At 47.8% G+C, this 16,387-nt stretch overlaps 1 protein-coding gene across 1 annotated transcript; it reads right to left on the bottom strand.

The window, feature by feature from the left end:
- Positions 1-51: 51 nt before the first annotated feature.
- On the bottom strand, positions 52-15,112 carry LOC121546378 (KH homology domain-containing protein 4). Its single transcript, XM_041857616.2, has 15 exons — positions 14,824-15,112; positions 13,737-14,031; positions 12,996-13,115; positions 12,662-12,741; positions 12,528-12,580; positions 12,118-12,329; positions 11,373-11,581; positions 10,812-10,872; positions 10,159-10,216; positions 8,865-9,136; positions 1,848-1,967; positions 1,527-1,624; positions 1,186-1,310; positions 505-649; positions 52-418 (listed from the first exon to the last, which is right to left on the bottom strand). The coding sequence occupies exons 1-14, from the start codon at positions 14,850-14,852 to the stop codon at positions 507-509; spliced, it is 1,875 nt and encodes a 624-aa protein (XP_041713550.2). The 5' UTR covers positions 14,853-15,112; the 3' UTR covers positions 52-418; positions 505-506.
- Between the last annotated feature and the right edge of the window lie 1,275 nt (positions 15,113-16,387).

Below are 16,387 nucleotides of genomic sequence, written 5' to 3'. Positions count from 1 at the left end.
AACTCGGAGTACCACAACACTGCTAGACTAACATGAGGAAACAAAATGAAGGCTGTTTCCAAATCCATTTATTACAGTATTCCATGGGAACAGATTCACACCATTTTCCATTATATACAACATAATAATCAGTGAATTGGTGTAAAGCAGGTTGAAGAATTCGGTCGTAGCGCAGGCTCGGTCGTAGATGGACAACCACATATGCTTTTTCAGATTTGAAATAAAAAGGACCCTTTCAAATGAAAACTGTCGTTAATCTTTAATATTTATAATAACATAAAGTAGCATTCCTTTGTTTTTGGGGCAGGGCTGTAGCAGTGCGACGCTCTGTTCAAGGTCCCACAGTACAGCAGTCGATGATGGTAATAACAGCGCTAGCTAGCCTTGGGCTGAACACTGATCACTGCAACCCCAGCATCTAAGTGGAATGAGGACACTTTAGGGTGGGGTTGATGGGATTTGGGAAGGGTAGTGGGATGGGGGGGTATGAGTTAGCCGTCTTACTGCTAGGAGTCCTCTCCCTCATCAGAAGAGTCCCCACCGTAGGGTACTAGGCATGAAGTGTCCATTACCCCACCTCCGTAGGGCACTAAACCTGAAGGTTTCTCCACTACCTTTATCTTCTTCACAATCACCTCCTGGGGAGAATCTGAGGAGAACAAAGACAGACAGACAGACAGACAGGGAGAGAGAGAGGGACAGAGGGAGAGAGAGAGACAGGGAGAGAGAGAGGGACAGAGGGAGAGAGAGAGACAGGGAGAGAGAGAGAGAGAGACAGGGAGAGAGACAAAGACAGAGAGAGAACAGAAAGAGAGCGAGAGGGAGAGAGGGCAAAACAAGAGAGGAGCCCAGCCCATGTTTGAGTTGGTTGGATTGATCCACAGCCAGTCAGAGCAGAGAGATCAGACAGACACCAGATGAGATAGATCCATGTTAGGTAGCAGCGGGTCCAGGAGACATGTGGAGAGAGAACACAAGGGGAAGACAAAGAACACATACAGGGAGTGACAGTTAGCACGGCTCAGCCAATCACAGAGGAGCTCAGACAGGTCTGTCTGCCTCCATTACTCCACTACTGAGGGGAGAAGAAATCGTCGAAAAACACCACTCAACTTCATCATGGTTAAAATGTCTGCCCATTCAGGCATCAAGTACAGTGAAGTATGTTCCCAGTAAGACGCGTACCCTGTGATGCGGGGGTGCTGGTTGGTAGACTGGGTGGGACCACTGGTACTGCCGTCTCTCTGGGTCTCTTGCGTGCCACAGGGCCGGGGGCCAGAAACACAGGGAGAGGAGGTGGCATCAACATCCTACAGACAGAGACAAAGGCACAGGGTGGAGAAACATCAGAGGCTTCATTTAGGGGCGTGTTCAGTAGGTGCAGAATGTAAGAAAACAAGCCAGAACTGCCTGAACGTGTAACTGCCCCCCCGTCCCGTCCCCCCTTGTGACCTTTTGAACACGGTGGCTGCAACATTCTGGGCAAAACAAAACCAGAGATTTAGAGCAGAGAACTATTTAGAAACCTTTCAGCTCCTTGTCCTCGCTCTTCCTCTCTCAGAGCTGCTGAAGGTAGAGGGGGAGACTTCTCTCTCACCGGGGCCTCGGGTGAGCTGCTGGCAGGCTGAGAGATAGACAGACAGGAAGGACTGTTAGCAGAAGGTCACAGAGCACTGTTTGAATTGTTAAAAACAAAACACACTTTCTGCACTTGCGAGTAAGCACTGAGCTAACATATTTGGGTTGGTGACAGCCTTGATATTGTTTAGCCAGGTTATTCAGTTGACAAGCCGTTCTCTTTAAAACCTCTCTCGTTGCATATTTCAGCAGTTTCAGCTCCGTCTCACCTGAGAGGCCTGCTCATCCTCAGTCTTTTCCTGGAAGCGTCGTTTAGGACTTCCTGTCCCTGTCCGAGTAGAGCTGGATGACGACAGGTCAGTCTCCGTCTGGTCACTGCACCCAGGGTCCTGAGACACCAAGGTCAAACCCAAACAACAGTTAGTCTAATCCCAGGGTCATCAATACATCTGGTTAGTCCTGCCCTTACAATGGTGTACACCTTCATCAATACATCTGGTTAGTCCTGCCCTTACAATGGTGTACAACTTCATCAATACATCTGGTTAGTCCTGCCCTTACAATGGTGTACACCTTCATCAATACATCTGGTTAGTCCTGCCCTTACAATGGTGTACACCTTCATCAATACATCTGGTTAGTCCTGCCCTTACAATGGTGTACAACTTCATCAATACATCTGGTTAGTCCTGCCCTTACAATGGTGTACACCTTCATCAATACATCTGGTTAGTCCTGCCCTTACAATGGTGTACAACTTCATCTCCTGGCTAACTAATGAAACTGATACAGACATAGGACTTCAGTTTAGAAACTGATTTTCAGGTGATAAACCTATTTTTTTTGCTTTCTTATGGGTGTCATTCTGTTCTAAACTACTGTGATCCCTGTCCTGAATCCTATTTGGACAGCCCACCCATGTTCCTGTAACCTTCCCAATCCATACCTGTACTAGGTAACGGTATGGTTTCCTAGCCACTACGTACCTGTAATAGGTAACGGTATGGTTTCCTAGCCACTACGTACCTGTACTAGGTAACGGTATGGTTTCCTAGCCACTACGTACCTGTACTAGGTAACGGTATGGTTTCCTAGCCACTACGTACCTGTAATAGGTAACGGCATGGTTTCCTAGCCACCACGTACCTGTAATAGGTAACGGCATGGTTTCCTAGCCACTACGTACCTGTAATAGGTAACGGTATAGTTTCCTAGCCACTACGTACCTGTAATAGGTAACGGCATGGTTTCCCAGCCACCACGTACCTGTACTAGGTAACGGCATGGTTTCCTAGCCACTACGTACCTGTACTAGGTAACGGCATGGTTTCCAGCCACTACGTACCTGTAATAGGTAACGGTATAGTTTCCTAGCCACGACGTACCTGTACTAGGTAACGGTATGGTTTCCTAGCCACTACGTACCTGTAATAGGTAACGGCATGGTTTCCTAGCCACTACGTACCTGTACTGAGGTAACGGCATAGTTTCCTAGCCACTACGTACCTGTAATAGGTAACGGTATGGTTTCCTAGCCACTACGCACCTGTAATAGGTAACGGTATGGTTTCCTAGCCACTACGTACCTGTACTAGGTAACGGTATGGTTTCCTAGCCACTACGTACCTGTAATAGGTAACGGTATGGTTTCCCTAGCCACCACGTACCTGTACTAGGTAACGGCATGGTTTCCTAGCCACCACGTACCTGCAATAGGTAACGGTATGGTTTCCCTAGCCACTACGTACCTGTACTAGGTAACGGTATGGTTTCCTAGCCACTACGTACCTGTAATAGGTAACGGTATGGTTTCCTAGCCACTACGTACCTGTACTAGGTAACGGTATAGTTTCCTAGCCACTACGTACCTGTAATAGGTAACGGTATGGTTTCCTAGCCACTACGTACCTGTAATAGGTAACGGTATGGTTTCCTAGCCACTACGTACCTGTACTAGGTAACGGTATGGTTTCCTAGCCACTACGTACCTGTAATAGGTAACGGTATGGTTTCCTAGCCACTACGTACCTGTACTAGGTAACGGTATGGTTTCCTAGCCACCACGCACCTGTAATAGGTAACGGTATGGTTTCCTAGCCACTACGTACCCTGTACCAGGTAACGGTATGGTTTCCCTAGCCACTACGCACCTGTAATAGGTAACGGTATGGTTTCCTAGCCACTACGTACCTGTACTAGGTAACGGCATGGTTTCCCTAGCCACTCACGTACCTGTAATAGGTAACGGTATGGTTTCCTAGCCACTACGTACCTGTACTAGGTAACGGTATGGTTTCCTAGCCACTACGTACCTGTAATAGGTAACGGTATGGTTTCCTAGCCACTACGCACCTGTACTAGGTAACGGTATAGTTTCCTAGCCACTCACGTACCTGTAATAGGTAACGGTATGGTTTCCTAGCCACTACGCACCTGTAATAGGTAACGGTATGGTTTCCCTAGCCACCACGTACCCGTACTAGGTAACGGTATGGTTTCCTAGCCACTACGTACCTGTACTAGGTAACGGCATGGTTTCCTAGCCACTACGTACCTGTACTAGGTAACGGTATGGTTTCCTAGCCACTACGTACCTGTAATAGGTAACGGTATGGTTTCCTAGCCACTACGTACCTGTAATAGGTAACGGTATGGTTTCCTAGCCACTACGTACCTGTAATAGGTAACGGTGTGGTTTCCTAGCCACTACGCACCTGTAATAGGTAACGGTATGGTTTCCCTAGCCACTTACGTACCTGTACTAGGTAACGGTATGGTTTCCTAGCCACTACGTACCTGTAATAGGTAACGGCATAGTTTCCCAGCCACGACGTACCTGTAATAGGTAACGGTATGGTTTCCTAGCCACTCACGTACCTGTAATAGGTAACGGTATGGTTTCCTAGCCACCACGTACCTGTAATAGGTAACGGTATGGTTTCCTAGCCACTACGTACCTGTAATAGGTAACGGCATGGTTTCCTAGCCACTACGTACCTGTAATAGGTAACGGTATGGTTTCCTAGCCACTACGTACCTGTACTAGGTAACGGTATGGTTTCCTAGCCACTACGTACCTGTACTAGGTAACGGTATGGTTTCCTAGCCACTACGTACCTGTACTAGGTAACGGTATGGTTTCCTAGCCACTACGTACCTGTAATAGGTAACGGTATGGTTTCCTAGCCACTACGTACCTGTAATAGGTAACGGTATGGTTTCCTAGCCACTACGTACCTGTACTAGGTAACGGTATGGTTTCCTAGCCACTACGTACCTGTAATAGGTAACGGTATGGTTTCCTAGCCACTACGTACCTGTACTAGGTAACGGTATGGTTTCCTAGCCACTACGTACCTGTACCAGGCAACGGTATGGTTTCCTAGCCACTACGTACCTGTACAGGGTAACGGGTATGGTTTCCTAGCCACTACGTACCTGTAATAGGTAACGGTATGGTTTCCTAGCCACTACGTACCTGTACTAGGTAACGGTATGGTTTCCTAGCCACTACGTACCTGTAATAGGTAACGGTATGGTTTCCTAGCCACTACGTACCTGTACTAGGTAACGAACGGTATGGTTTCCTAGCCACTACGTACCTGTACTAGGTAACGGTATGGTTTCCTAGCCACCACGCACGTACTAGGTAACGGCATGGTTTCCCAGCCACCACGCACCTGTAATAGGTAACGGTATGGTTTCCTAGCCACTACGTACCTGTACTAGGTAACGGCATGGTTTCCTAGCCACTACGTACCTGTACTAGGTAACGGCATGGTTTCCTAGCCACTACGTACCTGTAATAGGTAACGGTATGGTTTCTAGCCACCACGCACCTGTACAGGTAACGGCATGGTTTCCTAGCCACTACGTACCTGTAATAGGTAACGGCATGGTTTCTAGCCACTACGTACCTGTAATAGGTAACGGTATGGTTTCCTAGCCACCACGTACCGTACTAGGTAACGGTATGGTTTCCAGCCACCACGCACCTGTACTAGGTAACGGCATGGTTTCCTAGCCACCACGTACCTGTACTAGGCAACGGCATGGTTTCCAGCCACCACGTACCTGTACTAGGTAACGGTATGGTTTCCCAGCCACCACGCACCCCGTAATAGGTAACGGCATGGTTTCAGCCACCACGCACCCTGTAATAGGTAACGGTATGGTTTCCTAGCCACCACGCACCCGTAATAGGTAACGGCATGGTTTCCCAGCCACCACGCACCCTGTACCAGGTAACGGCATGGTTTCCCAGCCACTACGCACCTGTACTAGGTAACGGCATGGTTTCCAGCCACCACGTACCCGTACTAGGTAACGGTATGGTTTCCCAGCCACCACGCACCCGTACCAGGCAACGGCATGGTTTTCAGCCACCACGCACCCGTATAGGTAACGGTATGGTTTCCTAGCCACTACGCACCCGTACTAGGTAACGGCATGGTTTCCCAGCCACCACGCACCTGTAATAGGTAACGGTATGGTTTCTAGCCACTACGTACCTGTACAGGTAACAACGGTATGGTTTCCCAGCCACCACGTACCTGTAATAGGTAACGCATGGTTTCCTAGCCACTACGCACCTGTAATAGGTAACGGTATGGTTTCCTAGCCACTACGTACCTGTAATAGGTAACGGTATGGTTTCCTAGCCACTACGTACCTGTACTAGGTAACGGTATGGTTTCCTAGCCACTACGTACCTGTACTAGGTAACGGTATGGTTTCCTAGCCACCACGTACCTGTAATAGGTAACGGTATGGTTTCCTAGCCACTACGTACCTGTACTAGGTAACGGTATGGTTTCCTAGCCACTACGCACCTGTAATAGGTAACGTATGGTTTCCTAGCCACTACGTACCTGTAATAGGTAACGGTATGGTTTCCTAGCCACCACGTACCTGTAATAGGCAACGGCATGGTTTCCTAGCCACGCACGTACCTGTACTAGGTAACGGTATGGTTTCCTAGCCACTACGCACCTGTAATAGGTAACGGCATGGTTTCCTAGCCACCACGCACCTGTACAGGTAACGGCATGGTTTCCTAGCCACTACGCACCTGTAATAGGTAACGGTATAGTTTCCTAGCCACTACGCACCTGTAATAGGTAACGGCATGGTTTCCTAGCCACTACGCACCTGTAATAGGTAACGGTATGGTTTCCTAGCCACCACGTACCTGTAATAGGTAACGGCATGGTTTCTAGCCACTACGCACTCTGTACTAGGTAACGGTATGGTTTCCTAGCCACTACGTACCTGTAATAGGTAACGGCATGGTTTCCTAGCCACTACGCACCTGTACTAGGTAACGGCATGGTTTCCTAGCCACCACGCACCTGTAATAGGTAACGGCATGGTTCCCAGCCACCACGCACCTGTACTAGGTAACGGTATGGTTTCCCTAGCCACCACGCACCCTGTACTAGGTAACGGTGTGGTTTCCTAGCCACCACGCACCTGTAATAGGTAACGGCATGGTTTCCCAGCCACTACGTACCTGTAATAGGTAACGGCATGGTTTCCTAGCCACCACGCACCTGTAATAGGTAACGGCATGGTTTCCTAGCCACCCCGACTCCCCGCTGTAATAGGTAACGGTATGGTTTCCTAGCCACTACGTACCTGTACTAGGTAACGGCATGGTTTCCCAGCCACTACGCACCTGCACTAGGTAACGGTATGGTTTCCCTAGCCACTACGCACCTGTACTAGGTAACGGCATGGTTTCCTAGCCACTACGCACTCCGTACCAGGTAACGGATGGTTTCCCTAGCCACTCACGTACCTGTACCAGGTAACGGTATGGTTTCCCAGCCACTACGTACCTGTACTAGGTAACGGCATGGTTTCCTAGCCACTACGCACCTGTACTAGGTAACGGTATGGTTTCCTAGCCACCACGCACCTGTACTAGGTAACGGTATGGTTTCCTAGCCACTACGCACCTGTAATAGGTAACGGTATGGTTTCCTAGCCACTACGACCTGTACTAGGTAACGGCATGGTTTCCTAGCCACCACGCACCTGTAATAGGTAACGAGTATGGTTTCCTAGCCACTACGTACCTGTACTAGGTAACGGTATGGTTTCCTAGCCACTCACGCACCCTGTAATAGGTAACGGCATGGTTTCCTAGCCACCACGCACTCCGTACTAGGTAACGGCATGGTTTCCTAGCCACTACGCACCCTGTAATAGGTAACGGTATGGTTTCCTAGCCACTCACGCACCTGTACTAGGTAACGGCATGGTTTCCTAGCCACTACGTACCTGTACTAGGTAACGGCATGGTTTCCTAGCCACTACGCACTTGTACTAGGTAACGGTATGGTTTCCTAGCCACTACGCACCTGTAATAGGTAACGGTATGGTTTCCTAGCCACTACGCACCTGTAATAGGTAACGGTATGGTTTCCTAGCCACTACGCACCCTGTACTAGGTAACGGCATGGTTTCCTAGCCACCACGCACCTGTAATAGGTAACGGCATGGTTTCCTAGCCACTACGTACCTGTACTAGGCAACGGCATGGTTTCCTAGCCACCACGCACCTGTACTAGGTAACGGTATGGTTTCCTAGCCACTACGTACCTGTACTAGGTAACGGCATGGTTTCCTAGCCACCACGTACCTGTACTAGGCAACGGTATGGTTTCCAGCCACTACGTACCTGTAATAGGTAACGGTATGGTTTCCTAGCCACTACGTACCTGTACTCAGGCAACGGTATGGTTTCCTAGCCACCACGTACCTGTAATAGGTAACGGCATGGTTTCCTAGCCACTACGTACCTGTACTAGGTAACGGCATGGTTTCCTAGCCACTACGTACCTGTAATAGGTAACGGTATGGTTTCCTAGCCACTACGTACCTGTAATAGGTAACGGTATGGTTTCCTAGCCACTACGTACCTGTAATAGGTAACGGTATGGTTTCCTAGCCACTACGTACCTGTAATAGGTAACGGTATGGTTTCCTAGCCACTACGTACCTGTAATAGGTAACGGTATGGTTTCCTAGCCACTACGTACCTGTAATAGGTAACGGTATGGTTTCCTAGCCACCACGTACCTGTAATAGGTAACGGTATGGTTTCCTAGCCACTACGTACCTGTAATAGGTAACGGTATGGTTTCCTAGCCACTACGTACCTGTACTAGGTAACGGTATGGTTTCCTAGCCACTACGTACCTGTAATAGGTAACGGTATGGTTTCCTAGCCACTACGTACCTGTACTAGGTAACGGTATGGTTTCCTAGCCACTACGTACCTGTAATAGGTATGGGTGTGTCTTCCTGGGACAGACAGGATACTGAACCATAGCCTGAGAAGATGGAGGGTTTGTCGACAGGTTAGATTGACTGGGCTGACCACTAGCAGCACTAGTCCAATAGCCAGCGGGTCCTGGCGGTGTGGGGTAGCTGGTAGAGGCAGCATAGCCCCCAGCCAGCCCCAGCCCGTTACACCCTGGGTAACCACTGCTGCTGCACCAGCCCTGGCTAGAGTAAGTGCTATTAGCTGGGTATCCATGAGCTGGGTATGCTGAAAGGGAAGTATAGGAGATCAGGGTTAATGGATGTGATTGGAAGAAGGGGTCATTCACAGACAGGGTTGTTGACTGTCTGTTCTGTTTGTTGTTGTGCCACTAGAGACAGAGAGAGATTCATTTATGACAGGAGCTAGTAGTGTCTGTGGTTTAAGCAAACATAGGAATTGATTTACTAGAAGGGAAACATTCAGGCCATTCTATTATATTCAAGTAAATGAGTAGGGCCAGAAGTTTCTCTGTCCACGTAACCTGACCAGGAAAACCCGGGCCTGGCTGGTTATTTACCCTGACCAGGAAAACCCGGGCCTGGCTGGTTATTTACCCTGACCAGGAAAACCCGGGCCTGGCTGGTTATTTACCCTGACCAGGAAAACCCGGGCCTGGCTGGTTATTTAACCTGACCAGGAAAACCCGGGCCTGGCTGGTTATTTACCCTGACCAGGAAAACCCAGGCCTGGCTGGTTATTTACCCTGACCAGGAAAACCCGGGCCTGGCTGGTCATTTACCCTGACCAGGAAAACCCGGGCCTGGCTGGTCATTTACCCTGACCAGGAAAACCCGGGCCTGGCTGGTCATTTACCCTGACCAGGAAAACCCGGGCCTGGCTGGTTATTTACCCTGACCAGGAAAACCCGGGCCTGGCTGGTTATTTACCCTGACCAGGAAAACCCGGGCCTGGCTGGTTATTTACCCTGACCAGGAAAACCCGGGCCTGGCTGGTTATTTACCCTGACCAGGAAAACCCGGGCCTGGCTGGTTATTTCACCTGATCAGGAAAACCCAGGCCTGGCTGGTTATTTCACCTGAACTCCTGGGCCCATATTCATAAAATGTCTCAGAGTGAGAGTGCTGATCTGGGATCAGGTCCCCCTTGTCCATTCAAATCCAAAACTGATCCTAGATCAACACTCTTCCTCCAAGGTGCTTTATGAATACGGGCCCAGGTCCTATGACTGTGGTATTTCAGTTACTCAGTGTTAGTTCTGGTGTGTGAGAGAGAGAGAGGAGACTTACGTTGGGTGGAGCCGGTGGCTGTGTAGATGGAGACCATGCGGGTATGTTCAGCTCTCACCTGTACAACAGACACAGGCGGGAGGGAACAGGATGAGAACACTGAATCCTTACAAAAGGGAGGTTAATCATGTTTAGAGGAAGCAGAGGAAGAAATCCTGTGGAAAAAGGTCTCAGATAAGCAAGTATATCAACGAGACACTTTTAATCCCACAACATGCATGGTTTAAAAACACAAAGGGAGTTGTAGAGCATGGTAGAGAATTGAACGGTTAAATCTGTACTGGTTCTGGTTGTGAGTAGGTGCAGAGCACTGTAGACCTATGTCTGGAGGTCAGGTGGTTTACGCTACTGTTTCCTATAGGAGGTGGGTATCAGTGACAACTATACACTTCAATAGTTTCACCTTCTTTAACCTCCATCATTGGGCGTGTTCATTATGGCACGCAAACGGAAAACGTTTTGCAAAGGGAAACAAATGAGTCCAGGTAGTCACCTCCTTGTTTCAGTCAGTTCTCTTCTGTTTGGTGCCAAATGAACACGACCCAGTTCAAATAAACGTAAATCATGTACATTGGACTCATTCAGCACACGCTCTCATCTACAGTGTCTGCTTTCCTTGCTGTGTGTCAGTGGGGAAAACACTATTGACTTACAGTTTCCAACAGGCTCTCTGTGAGTTTCTTTGCAGCTTCCAGCCCTGTGGAGTAGGGGTGGCTACAAGAAAAAGACAACAGTGTTGAAATGGGATGAAACCGATAACCACCACAGCAGGAAAGAAACTCTTTCAGACACTACGAGACGAACAGAAGGTTCACCAAACATCTACGAGAGAGCAGCACGACCGATAGCTAGCCAACGTGTGGTGAGCAGTCTTCTGAATGCATACGAGTGAGTGAGAATTGAACGGTTAAATCTGTACTGGTTCTGGTTGTGAGTAGGTGCAGAGCACTGTAGACCTATGTCTGGAGGTCAGGTGGTTTACGCTACTGTTTCCTATAGGAGGTGGGTATCAGTGACAACTATACACTTCAATAGTTTCACCTTCTTTAACCTCCAAATAGTTCACATGGCTTCTGTACTCATCACAGGTTGGTGTATATTGATAGTATAGTTGCTATGGCAACTTTCATGATTCTTATAAAGTTTTTTTTTTTAAGCCCATGTAGGCTGGGCCGATAACGGCGTATGACCCTGAAATAAAAATCAAATCTTACCTGATGTAGACGTAGAGTGGTTCGAAGGACTCCCGTCGTGAGGCCTGTTCTATGTACCCCGAGCCTTTCCCCCTGAGGAACACTCTGGCTCCCGTCTCGGTCTGGATGTGTGCCAGGTACATGCCCCCGGGACCCTCCACCTTCTCATTCACATTAAACGAGGGCAGGGCCTGGTCCAGACCCACAAAGATCTTGACGTGCACAAAACTCTTGAGAGGGAGAGATGAGAGTTACATATGGATGAGTCCTGTGTCAAGGTCAATACATTGTTAAAGGGATAGTTCAACCACCACATTACAAACATACTTCATCTTATGGATAACAGAAAGCACTAGAGTATGGAGCTGGTAAATTGGTGAACTACCGAGTGCTCTCCCTTTAATCCATCTAAATGACTACCTTGAGAATAGTGTTGTGAGCAGCAGCAGTAACCGTGGCGTGTCTGTAGACCAGGGTGGTTCTCTCTGCTGGGTTACTCTAGGAGGTGGGTATCAGTGAAGGCCACATGGTCTCAACTGGCCTCACCTTCTACTACCTCCAGATATGGGACATGGGCCAGATTGCAAACTGAAAACACGTTTCCCTCCCGCAAAATTGCGAAAAACCCAAAGTTCCTACGTTTTTTTGTTTTGTTGAAATCCCAGTTAGAGGATTCCCAGAATCGGGAGGGAATCCTCCAAGCAGGATTTCTTAAAAACCTTCCAGGGAAAACAATTCTGTGAGGACCAGGGACCCCTGTACCTACCCCTTGGTGTGGCGCGGCAGGCCGGTGTCCGTGTGGCAAGGGAGGGTTGACACTAGGCATCCTGGGCAGGTGTGGATGGAGGGCAGCCATGGGGCGAGGGGCCTGGGGGTAGAGAGGCAGGGGGGGTATGACGGGTCTCAGCTGGGATCCTAACGCTGCAGCTGTCCTCAACACATCCTCAGAGATGATCTCCTTTATCCTCAGCACTGCCTCTGGAAGACCACACAGGGAATACATAGACAAGGGGTCAATGGGGGAAATATGAGGATAATATACTGAGAAAAACAACGGCCAGTCAACCACACCAACCCACGTAATCTTCATGACCACGTTGTGTAATTTACAGGATCTGAGGACAATAAAGTATCTATCACAAATGTAGACGGGAGGGTTATAGAGATTCTACTTACTGTTGACCTCCTCTTGGCTCTTTCCCTGGACGTGCAAATACAAAGGCCTTTCTCTAAATAAGAAGAGTCGGTTAGAACTCCACATGGTCAGAGTCAACTGCAGATACACACAGTAACATCAACTGCATACATACACTCCTTTTCCATGGGACTTCTCTGCACTGGTCATGTAGTGGCCTCTGGTTGAGACTACTGCACCGCTGAACTGACGAATCTGAAACAAAGAGAACCCTTTCAGTATTAGTTGGGGCCACCAATACATAAAATGTATGTACACGTCGTCTAAATTGAATATATTAGATATATATATTATACAGAAAGGGTTGTGATTCAGGCTGCTTGATGGTATCCACCTCCTTTTCATTCATATTGGAGGAAAGGGCCAAGGTCCCTCTCATCTGGCTTTCTCCACTGCATTTTAAGAAGGCGCTAAGTGGAGAGATGCGATGAAGACTCAGGTCTTTTTACCTCTTCCTGTGTTTTTCCTTTGGTGAGCAGGTTTCTGCTGTTGATGGGCACATCGTTGATGTCCACCTCTGTCACCACAGTCTCGTCTCCACCACTGGCAGCCGGCATACACGGAGGGATCTGTGGGCAAGACATGGGCAACACTTTTCATATGACTCAACATACAAACACTAAATAACTAGTCATGGTGATCATACAATATCATGAAGTTACGTCAGTGTTTGACCCTCCTGGGAAGCCACCAATGGTCCAGGCTTTAGTTCTGGTCTAGCGGACTACTAAAGCCCCTATTTGGTTGAATCTGATTGGTTAGTACTGGCTGGAACAAAAGCCGGGACTCACAGCGTGCAGAAGGACCAGCACTGAGTTAGAGAGACTGCCTTGAGAATAGTGTTGTGAGCAGCAGCAGTAACCGTGGCGTGTCTGTAGACCAGGGTGGTTCTCTCTGCTGGGTTACTCTAGGAGGTGGGTATCAGTGAAGGCCACATGGTCTCAACTGGCCTCACCTTCTACTACCTCCAGTTATGGGACATGGCTACATTATATTATGTGGTTGAAAATAATGACAATCACTCTGTTCTCAGAGACAAGTAGCACCACCAATGGAAACCATTCTAGTCTGTGGCTTGTGCCTCTTATGACTGGCCATGTGACCCTTAGGACTGGATGAAAAGCCTACACAGTGGTTCCTCAGGACCAGGACTGAGTGAGAGAAAGTTACATTAACCCTTTCCCTCTCACCTTGCCAGGTAGTGGCGGAGGAACCATCAGTTTTCCCTTGGCCATCAGCATAGCATTGATCTTAGCAGCCATAGCCGCAGCCATCTCCACGCCTCCCCCCTGTGCTGCTGGCATGTCCCCCCGCAAGGTCTGGGGCACCAGTGGGCCGGCTACAGGGTGCTGGGCTGATTGAGGGGTCGTAGGGGCCGATGTGCAGGTCTGGGCGGTCGCCACAGAGGATGCGAAGCCTTGCTCGACGTCTACCCTCGTTTTGGGCTGAGCAGGCTGATCCCATCTGCTGCTACTGGTTAGGCACCTGGATACATTATGATGGGGAGAAATGAGAGACATTTAATTCAACATCAAGTGGCTTGCAACAATAACTGAACTGGGACGCACTCCATATTGAGATTCGATATCATATCAAACAGTTAGGGACTAATTTGCCTGGTTGGCTATCTTTTCATCTAACTCAAGACAATTTAGCAGGGCGGGATTCGGGGGCTAGCTTGTGTTTGCAAGCTATTTAGCATAACACTAGTCGCGAATGCGCCGATGCTTGCCAACATTAGTGTTCGTAGCGTTAGTAGGCCTCGGCATTCACTTGAAAACTGTTCTGGCCTGTTCCTCTACAAATAATTTATCTTGGAGGGTAGTATCAGCAGGTAACCACAACTTTAGAGAGACCGCTTTCTTGACCCTCCACGAACTAGTGATATGTTAGGTGGCTAGCTAACGTTAGACAAGGAAACTTAACCAGAAACCGGTGTTGCTAACTAGCTAGTTAACGTTAGCTCAATTAGCATACCGCTAACGTCTAGCCACGTTAGCACGGATCAACTTTACTGCTATGATAAAAACAAGAATCTACGACCGTGGCATGGTCATCAATTTAGGATAAACTTTGACAAAATATTCTAGTTATAACGAATTGTACTTTCATGCAATGGAATAAGAACGTTACCTAGCTAGCTAGCAATAAAACCAGCAATCGCCGCTAACATGATTGTAGGTAGCTAACTTAACTCACGTGTTAGCACGAAACTAAAATTCGTTTTCTTATCCAAAATATAAAAGTAAATGGTACTAAATAAAAAGTGTAACTTACGGTGTCTGCCCAGTCATCCCAGAAGACATAACTAGCACAGTTCAATTTGCAGAGGAATTTGTGTCCTAGCTAGCTACTCAGCGTCCAGAGTCGTCATTCCACAGGACTCGGGTCCGGTCGTAAAGGCGGTTTCCTTGCCAACGTTGTAGTACAGGGCAGTCCGGGTTTCGTCACGCTCGTAATAAAAGCGTCTCGGGATTTCACACTGCCCTCATCTGCATAGCACCAGAGCAAAGTCAATGAAAAGATGACAAATCATTCTTCTTCGTGTGGCTTTCCGGCAGATTAGACGCTGTTGCCTTTCACAGTTTGGAAAGTGCATTGCACATTTGTTAATTTTTTTATTTTTATTAAATGAAATAACTCAAATATATGTGTTGCATAAGTATTTACCCTGGTTGTTTAGGCAAGCCTAAATTAGTTCAGAAGTACAATTTGGCTTAACAAATCACGTAATACATTCTATGGACTCACTCACTCACTGTGTGAAATAACAGGGGTTGACATGATTTCTGTATGACTACCCCTTCCTCTGTCACCCATACATGCAACATCTGTTAGGCACCTCAGTGAAGTGTTGAATTTCAAGCACAGATTAAACTACAAATACCAGGGAGCTTTTCAAAAGCCTCATAAAGAAGGGCAGTGATTGGTAGATGTGTAACAACAACAAATCAGACATTGAATATATCTTTAAGCATGGTCAAGTTAATAATGATGCTGCGGATTATGTATTAAACCACCCAGACACATCAAAGATGCAGTCCTCCTTCTGAACTGAGCTGCAGGACAGGAAGGAAACTGCTTAGGGATGTCACCATGAGGCCATTGGTAATTTAAAAACGGCTACAGAGTTCAATGGCTGTGATGGGAGAAAACTGAGGATGGATCAACAACATTGTAGTGACTCCACAATAATAATAATAAAGAAAAAATGGTGCCGGAGTGGATGGCTGCCGTTTTACGGGCTCCTAACCAACTGTGCTATTTTGTTCGTTTTTTCGCGTTGTTTGTAACTTATTTTTTAACTTATTGTGTACATAATGTTGCTGCTACCGTCTCTTATGACCGAAAATAACTTCTGGACATCAGAACAGCGATTACTCACCTCGAACTGGACTAATATTTTTTCTTTAACGAGTCCGATGCGAAGGATATACTGCTTTCTTGGGAACGGGCCCAAATCCCCGTCATTTGCATGAAGTACAATGTGTACTCATCTGACCTTGTTTTGTGTCAGCACATGTATTGTGGAACTCCACTCACATGCCCCGCCATACCATGTCCTTGAATGTAATGAAAATGTATGCACTCACTAACTGTAAGTCGCTCTGGATAAGAGCGTCTGCTAAATGACTAAAATGTAAATGTAAAATGAAAAGACGTAGAAAAGGGTGGTGGGGGTGGGGGGTGGGGTGGTTTGGGGTCGGGCTGCCTTCTGAGAATTCGTAGGCGAGTGAGTAAACCTCCACTACCATCCATTCTATTGGCCAACGAGCAGTCATTGGAAAACAAAATGGATGATCTACGATCAAGAATCCTACTACACGCTCTGACGCTCGTC

The sequence above is a fragment of the Coregonus clupeaformis genome, chromosome 20 (assembly GCF_020615455.1).
Source record: "Coregonus clupeaformis isolate EN_2021a chromosome 20, ASM2061545v1, whole genome shotgun sequence".
NCBI classification, from domain to species: domain Eukaryota; kingdom Metazoa; phylum Chordata; class Actinopteri; order Salmoniformes; family Salmonidae; genus Coregonus; species Coregonus clupeaformis.
Note: the sequence above shows the minus strand (reverse complement) of the source record. Positions and strands in the feature narration are given on the sequence as shown.